Raw genomic sequence first — 8,547 nt, 5'->3', positions numbered from 1 at the left:
ACTGGAGGGCAGAGTTTGAGGAAGCCTGATCTAGAGGACTGAAGGTCCTCCATCTCTGTCCTAGACACATGTCCCAACCAATCAGGGATCACATACCAAACGCACTTACAGGTTTGATGTAGGGGGGCAGTCCTTTGCCCTCGAGATATTGTCGAACTCCCATCAGCCCCAGGCAGCTGGCCGAGATGGCCAGGCATGATGGGGGTTGTCGACTCAGCAACATCTGGAGAGGCAAAGCTTTCCCACACCTTTTCTGGAGTGCAAGCACATTGGGGCGGAGACTTCCCCCCCATCCTTATCTGAAATAACAAGCTCAGAAGAGAACGGGGTCTTGTTTGTTTTTAAAAAAGGAAATGTTTTATTGGCTGTTCCGACTGTCCTCAGGATGGTCCTCTACTTCAATTCCTCTTCCTGCCTTTACTGACAGTCTTGGCAACCACGGGCACCGGGGTGGTTGACTGGTACAGCGTGGAGGAGATCTTGTTGATGTAGTACAGGGCGATCATCGAGAAGATGAAACTGGGAAGGAAAGCCAGAGGGGTGAGCGTGTTGCGAGGAAGACTTGATCGCAAGGAAGGGCTCAAGGCTAGACCAACTGCTTTGGAAAGGAGGACCAGGGAGGGGGCGTGGCCTGTGAGGAAGGGGCGTGGCCCGCAGAGAGCACCCAAAAAGGCCCTCCTCCCTTTCCATAGCTTGGCTCCCTAGTTCCGCGGTGGGGAATCTTTTCCCCCTCAAGGGCCATATTCTCTTCTGAGCAATTTTCCCCAGGACCATGCGCAAAAGTGGGTGTGCCGGCAAATGCACATCTTCGCCATTGTGCAGTAGGCTAGCTTACACGCAGACCGACTTGACGCCTGCACCCAGGTTTGCATCTCTGATGATCAGCCCCGACTGCAGTCAGAGGAGAGGCGGTGTTGCTAAACCAGAGCTATGAGAAACTGCAGAGCTTGTTGGACTCCAACTCCCATCAGCCCCCAAGCAGCATGGCCAACAGCCAGGAAGGACGTCCATTGGGAGTCCAACCTTCTGCGATGTCGGCCGATCAGCCTTTAGCCCAGGGAGTGTAGCAATGTCTTTGAAAGGGCCATGGCTCAGTGATAGAGCACCTGCCTTGCATGCAGAATGCCCTGGGTTCAATCCCCGGCATCTCCAGGTAGGGTTGGGAACGCCCCCTGCCTGAAACCCCGGAGAGCAGCTGCCCGTCAGTGCAGTCAACACTGAGCTTGATGGGGAATCATCTCACTCAAGGTCAGACGGCTCCCTATGTAAACCAGCCCTTGCTCCAGAACGCCGAGGACTAGAATCTTGCTTTATTTTTAGGGGAGAGGACTCAGAACGGCAACAGAGCAGAAGGTCCCCCGGTTCAGTCACTGGCAGCCCCAGCTAGGGCTGCAGGGGAGCCCTGCTTGAGCTGCTGCCAGTCAGTGTGGACAATGCTGAGCTAGACCAGTGGTCTGATTCAGTATAAGGCAGCTTCCGACGTTCCTGTTTCAATCGACCATGTTTTGGGGAGCTTCCTGCTTGCTTTGCTAATTGTGGGGGCTTCTGCCCCTGAGCTGGCCCTGACAGCAGCTTTAGATGTGATACAAGCTGGATTCCCTTAATCCAGATCTGTTACGACGTGTGTGTATGTGTGTGTTGGGACACAATCCCCTGTTCTTACCAGGTGGTGACGCAGACCCGATGAATCAGCCCTGAAGCAAACAGTGCCAGCAGCAGGCAGGTAATAACTGTGGAGGAAAAGGAGGTGCGTTTTGGCAAGGGGAAAAAAAGCGATGAGAAATTATTGTTTTGTAAACAACCCCCACCCTAACCCCCCCCCAAAAAACCTCCCCATATTAGCCAACCACCGGCTGCTACATGCAAGCCAGCCGATTTCTCAGCCCCCCCACCCTCTGAAAAGAAAATGATCACCCTATATCCGTTCAGCTTACTTTCAGGGAAGATCTTAGCTTGGAATCCTTTGCCGAAAATCAAATTTTCAAGGTTGTTGAAGGCCTGGGTTTCGAGTCAAGGAAAACATCTGCTGACATGTCCCGGAAGTGAGAAGCCTCCCCACACCCCCGGCAGACATGCAGATACTCTCCCCTCTGTTGCTACACAAAGATCGTCACTCACTGCTTGGTCATTGGAAATAAGAGAGATTGAGGTGGAAGGTCAGAAATGCGTAAGCTTTCCAAGTTCTCCAGAAAGCATCTTCAGACTAAACAGAGGGAAAATGTCAGAAATGTGTAAGCGTTCAAGTTCCCCAGAAAGCTTCTTCATGCTAAATGGACAAAATCCAAAGTTGGGGGTCTACCAACTTTATGTAGCCAAAATGGAACCATTCACCCAGAAGCGCAGGCCAGGGGGAAAATGTTGCGAACCTCCCTGAGATCTGCGGACAAAGGGTGGTACAGCATACAAATTTAATAAATAATAATAATTCCCAGTTTGCTGGCATCACATAACATGCGTACTACACTTGTAAAAATTGATCTTTGCGTGTTGGAAGTCCCTGCCTTTTGACACTAGGCAGGCCCCTTTGCTTTTTGGCACCCACCAAAAAAAGATTTTTGCTTAGGCAAGACTATCTAGGTATGTTGAAAGCTAAAAACTCGTTTTTAGCTTATTGGTTTTAATTACTTTTCTGAACTTTTCTGAACATTACGCTTGTTTTAAAAAGGGCTACCGTGTTTCTCATATTATAAGACACGTCTTATATTTATTTTTTCCTCAAAAAACACACACTATGGCTTATTTTCAAGGGATGTCTTATTTTTTTCCTCCTCCTCCTGCCGCGGCCGGCATTGCTGCTGCGCCTATCACTATGTCTTATTTTCAGGGTATGGCTTATATTCCTTGAATGCTTAAAAATCCTGCTATGGCTTATTTTATGGGTATGTCTTAAAATATGAGAAACAGGGTATCTAAGGTATCTGCTGGAGATGCAATAGGGATAATGCTTCTCTAAAACATATGTATGTTCATTGTCCTATATTAAAAAGATTTTTGGCAGAAGGTAATTGAAACTATCAACAGAACTGTGTGGAACAACCTTACATTTACAGAGCAAAACATCCTCTTGAATTATTTACTCAGCACATGGACCCTTACAAAAGGACAATACAAGTGGACTCTCCGTGCCCTTACCGCAGCAAAAAGACTGATATTGATGGAATTGGAAAAATAAAAATGAGGCTCCCTTCTACGATTGAAGACTTATGCAAACTCGCAACATATGAACAACTTGCATATAAACACAGACTTGCCATGGACAAATTCAATAATATTTGGAATCCATCCTTATAAATACTGTGATAGGTTAAGATCTCTTTTTCTTTTTCTCTTTTATTTACGTCTCACCATGTTTAGTGCACATATAATTATGTACTTTTGAACTGTCAATAAATACGTTTAAAAAAACACTTTTCTGAACTTTCTAAATAATTGTTTTTGATTGTTCTTTTTGTAAACCACTTTGAGGTTGTTTCCTTTTAAACAATCGAGTGGTATATAATTTTTTTATGAAATGCAATATAAATGAATACATTTTTGTTTTTAAAATCAGGAACAGTGCGGCTTTCAATGCTGTAAGGCTGGACCTGCTGGTGGAATAAGACAAGTGTGGTAGAGTCCTAACGTTGTAGGGTGGAGACTGTGCCACTTTAGATTTCAGCTGGGTGGGATTGCATTTTTGAATTATTTGCTGCAAGCAAAACACGAGCTACCTGCCAGTTTTTCTCTACAAGTAACTATGGCAAACATGTGGAACATTCCAGGTAGGGTTGCAAAGGACTCCTTGGAGAGCTGCTGCCAGTCAGCGTAGACAATACTGAACTAGATGGACCAATGGTCTTGACTTGGAATGTGGCAACTTCCTAAACTCCTAAGAAGCAAAAAAAATGCTGGACCTTTCTCCCAATAATGCTAGACTTCTGTTTAAAGGGGGTAGGGATTTAGCAGGTAGGTGTCTCTGTTCATTAGAAACACTAAACAGCACCCCCGCACCCCTGAAAGTCAAATTAGAGCAACACTTTTATTTAGGACCAACGGAGGTTAGCTGGTGGACGCGGGTGGCACTGTGGTCTAAACCACTGAGCCTCTTGGGCTTGCCGATCAGAAAGTAGGCGGTTCGAATCCCCGCGATGGGGTGAGCTCCCGTTGCTCGGTCCCAGCTCCTGCCCACCTAGCAGTTTGAAAGCACATCAAAGTGCAAGTAGATAAATAGGTACTACTCCGGCGGGAAGGTAAACGGTGTTTCCGTGCGCTGCTCTGGTTTCGGTGTTCCGTTGTGCCAGAAGCGGCTTAGCCATGCTGGCCTCAGGACCTGGAAAAACTCTGCGGACAAACACCGGCTCCCTCGGCCTGAAAGCGAGAGGAGTGCCGCAACCCCAGAGTTGTCTGCGACTGGACTTAACTGTCAGGGGTCCTTTACCCTTTACCTATTTAATGAGGTTAGTAAAAAAACAAAGCCAGCCCTCACAACTTCTCCAGAATGCTGATTCAGGCAGGGTTAATGGTTTTGGGGGAACTGAAAGCATGTGGTTACACGTTTCTGATGTCATTTCATGTGATTCCCTCTATTTCCAAAGTTCAGGTGGTTAGTGACAACCTGTTTACGTAGCCAAAGTCACGTCACCTACACGGAAGAGGAAGGGCCTGAGGGAACTCTGAGGTTTGTGTGTGCTCAGCGACTGTAGATGATTGGCTTACTGTTGTGGGGGGAGGCGGGGAATGGAAAACTGGGTGAGAGAGGGAGCACAATGGAGTATTACAGAGAAGGGCATTGCTGGCTGGCTCCCTCAACAGAAGCACCCTCTACTGCAACATTTTGTTGCAGAACTTCCCGGCCCAAATGAGGTATTGTCCTAACATTAGTAAAGGGACCCCTGACCATTAGATCCAGTCGTGATTGACTCTGGGGTTGCGGCGCTCATCTCGCTTTATTGGCCGAGGGAGCCAGCGTACAGCTTCCAGGTCATGACTAAGCCGCTTCTGGAGAACCAGAGCAGCGCACAGAAACGCCGTTTACCTTCCCGCCGGAGCGGTACCTATTTATCTACTTGCACTTTGACGTGCTTTTGAACTGCTATGTTGGGACCGAGCAACGGGAGCTCACCCCGTCATGGGGATTCGAACCACCGACCTTCTGATCGGCAAGCCCTAGGCTCAGTGGTTTAACCCATGGCCCACCCGCGTCCCTAGTCCTAACGTTACTTGCAAGGAATTATTTCTATTTCTCTGATTGTAAAGGAAGCTGTAAAATATATTGCTTGTAGCTGGAGCGTTAAGTTACCGAAAACAATGAACGCTGTAAACGAAAAAGTAGTATTATTTATTATAATAATTAGGAGGTTTTTAATACCTGATGTTTTATTATGTTTTTGTATCTGTTGGAAGCCACCCAGAGTGGCTGGGGCACCCCAGTCAAGTTGGGCATGGTACCAAATAATAACATTATTATTTTTATCAGAGTGGAACCTTGGTTGTCAAAGGTAATCTGTTTCGGAAGATCGTTCAAATTCTGAAACATTCAACAACTTGGGGTGGAAAGGGAGAATGTCAATTTCAATGGTGAAAAAAAAAACACACAGTGGAAGCTGTTCGGTTTCCGAAGCATGTTCGAAAACGGAAGCCTTTACTTCTGAGTTTCCGGCGTTCGGGTTCTGAAACGTTCGTCAATGGAGACGTTTGAGAACCGAGGTTCCACTGTATTATTATTGTTACTATTATTATCAGGGCTATTTTCACAGAAATTCAGTTCTGGCACCTCTCAGGTGGGCACCATTGCCATTCTAAGAGAACGATGGAGGTGTTCGTTCTGCATTCTGGCACCTCTTTTTCTAGAAAAATAGCACTTATTATTATTATTATTATTGAATATGATGTTAAAAAAGGATTCTCAATGCTATTTGTAGAATATATTGCACTTCCAAAAAATGTAACCTGAGTTTCGAAACAGCGTTCAAGCTGGGGTGGGTGGGTCAGTTAATTTATATATAGTATTTTAATCAATATTACTTCCGCAGCACCGTTTGAAGAAATAAAACATTTAGAAGAATAAGACCATTTAAAAGAAAATAGCCTCTCCTAGCTCTACCTGAAGATGTCAGGGATTCAACCTAGAAGCTTCTGCACTGCAAAGCAGAGGCTGAACCACTTATAACACAGGGACATAAGAAGCTGCAGTTCAGAGCACTGGTCCCTCTAGCTCAGTAGTGCCTACCCTGACTGGCAGCAAAACGCCCAGGTTTCAGACTAGAACGTTCTCAGCCCTACCTGGAAATGACAGGCATGGAGCCTGGGACCTTCTGCAAAGCAGACCCTCTACCTACTGAGCCGCAGCCCTTATGTGTCACCTTCCTGCCCCCTTTGACCCCACCCCATTCTGACAGCCCCATCCCGGCTGAAAATGCCCAAGCAATGCTGCACTTAGCAGGATACTGTAAGGGAGAAGATGAAGAGAGCAGAGCCCAGCAGGCCTCCTTGGATGGTCAACCACTCGCTGGACGCCAGCTGGCGGCTGTACATCTGCATCCCGGTGAAGAGCAGGAGGCAAAGGAGGGACGAAAGCACCAAAGATGTACCCGTGCCGACAGCTGGGGAGAGAGAAAGACACAAGGGTCACTTGCCTCTGCTGGCAGGAGGCTGACAGGAACACTAAGGACAAGCGTCATTAACACATGACCACGACATTTTGGATCCCCTCCGAACAGGTCCCAAAGTTTCCTGCTGTCTTGTGCCCGTGATCCCCACACTTTGTGCCGACCCCCAAACTGAGTAACTGACACAGCAAACTGGGGTGTGTGTGTGTCACAATTGAATACCTGAAACCCAACATTGTCCAATCGACTCCAAACCGGTGCCAAAGTTTTGTGCCACGAATCCTGTGTTTTCTGTCACACACACACACACACCTGCAAACTGAGTAGTTGCTCAATCAGGGGGCCAAAGGTATACCCCAAACCCCAAAATTGTCTGATTGACTCCAAACTGGCGTCAAAGTTTTGTGCAACGAACCCTGCTTTTTCTGCCGGCTGCCGCCCCTAATATTGAGTAACTGACGCTCAAACTGGGTTTACAAGTTGATACCCCAAAACCACTCGAGGAATGTGTCAAGCAGGGCCTGGTGAGGGTGTATGATATGGAGGATAAGCAGCAGCAGCACGGCCTGAGGGCACGAGATAGGGGCCTGCCGGGCCACACTTGGCTTCCAGGTCTGAGGTGCCCAGTCCCTGGTCTACCCGTACCTGGACAGGTGCAGGGGACTTGAACTGGGTCCTTCTGCATGGAAAGCAAATGCTCCACTGCTGAGCTCCAGCCTCTCCTCAGCAGATTTAGCTGCCTTGCAACCCAGCCAGGCCATTCATCTGCTGAGCTCAGTATTGTCCGCGATGACTCACAGTAGCTCTCTGGGGTTTGAGGAAGGAGGGAGCCTATTTCGAGATGGCGGGGATTGAACCCGGGACCCAGGAGATGCTCTGCCACTGAGCGACAGCACCTCCCCGACACAGGAAGGTGCCTTATATTGAGTCCATTGAGCTTAGTGTTGCCAACACAGGCTGGCAGCAGCTTTCCAGGGTTTCAGACAAGGGGAGGCCTCTTCCCAGCTCTACCCAGGGATGCCACTGGGGACTGAACCTTCTGCATTCAAAGCACATGCTCTGCCACCATTGCCCATGCTCCTCACCCACAATGCGCCCTGAGCACAGGCTGGCAGCAAGAACCTCGGTGCAGAAGGCAGTACCCACCCCTCTCCAGGCCAGGAACATGCATGTCGCCCACCTCCCCAATCACCATGCCACATTACCCATAATGCAACGCGCTGCGCCCTCCGATGTGTCCGCTCCCGGTTTGAACCAAAGTTCCCTGGTTCTTTTTTTTCCCCTCGCGCATGCGCCGTTCTCACGCCTCCTTCCCTCGGCGAGAGGGAGCTCTCTCTGCCGCGCAGGCGCGGCTCTGCCCACGGCTCGGAGCGGAGACGTGTAATTTGCGCTTCCGCGCAAGCGCGCCGCACTCCCGCTCGCCTGAGAGGGGCGGAGGGTGGAGAAGCATGCGTCGCGCCACGTTCTCCGCCAAGCGGCCGGCGGCGCCCACTGCAGGCTTTGCTGAGTTTAATTTCCTCAGGCTGGCCACTAGAGGGAGCACACGCGCACTCAGCGAACAAAGGACCAGAGGTGGAGAACCCGGGCAGGCCCGGGAAGCCGCGGGTTCGAGTCTTGCCTCAGCATTTATAGGCCTGATCACATTTAGTGAATACTGTACTGTACTGCAGTTTAACGATAATGACACGACGACGACGGTAATAAATGCAAAACGTACATCTTCTTAGATTAGATTTCTTTATTGTCATTGTGTAATTACAATGAAATTGGATGCTATCCCATAAAAACAAAAACAAGAAACAAAACAAAAAACACATTTTCAGCCACACATGCACATGCCTACACAACTCTTCAGGTCAATTATTTAGTTACAGTATTTAAGCTGGATATAGCTTTTGGGTAGAAACTGTTTTTTAGTCTATTTGTTCTTGATTTAATTGTTCTATATCTCTTGCCCGAA

The 8,547-nt window shown here is 48.3% G+C and overlaps 1 protein-coding gene across 1 annotated transcript; it reads right to left on the bottom strand.

The window, feature by feature from the left end:
- Positions 1–334: 334 nt before the first annotated feature.
- On the bottom strand, positions 335–7,863 carry KRTCAP2 (keratinocyte associated protein 2). The gene is made up of 5 exons (XM_035099401.3): positions 7,793–7,863; positions 6,427–6,581; positions 1,935–1,998; positions 1,664–1,730; positions 335–519 (listed from the first exon to the last, which is right to left on the bottom strand). The coding sequence occupies exons 1-5, from the start codon at positions 7,794–7,796 to the stop codon at positions 399–401; spliced, it is 411 nt and encodes a 136-aa protein (XP_034955292.1). The 5' UTR covers positions 7,797–7,863; the 3' UTR covers positions 335–398.
- Between the last annotated feature and the right edge of the window lie 684 nt (positions 7,864–8,547).

Source organism: Zootoca vivipara, chromosome 16, assembly GCF_965207765.1.
Source record: "Zootoca vivipara chromosome 16, rZooViv2.hap1.1, whole genome shotgun sequence".
Taxonomy (NCBI): Eukaryota; Metazoa; Chordata; class Lepidosauria; order Squamata; family Lacertidae; genus Zootoca; species Zootoca vivipara.
This window is presented reverse-complemented; position numbering and strand designations above follow the sequence as displayed.

Bases quoted from the DNA above. Each gene is read 5' to 3' on its own strand.
- KRTCAP2 (XM_035099401.3), bottom strand. The intron at 1,731-1,934 runs GTAAGCTGAACG...TTTCCTCCACAG, and splicing joins AGCTAAGATCTTCCCTGAAA to TTATTACCTGCCTGCTGCTG. The intron at 520-1,663 runs GTAAGAACAGGG...TTTCCTTCCCAG, and splicing joins CGGGTCTGCGTCACCACCTG to TTTCATCTTCTCGATGATCG.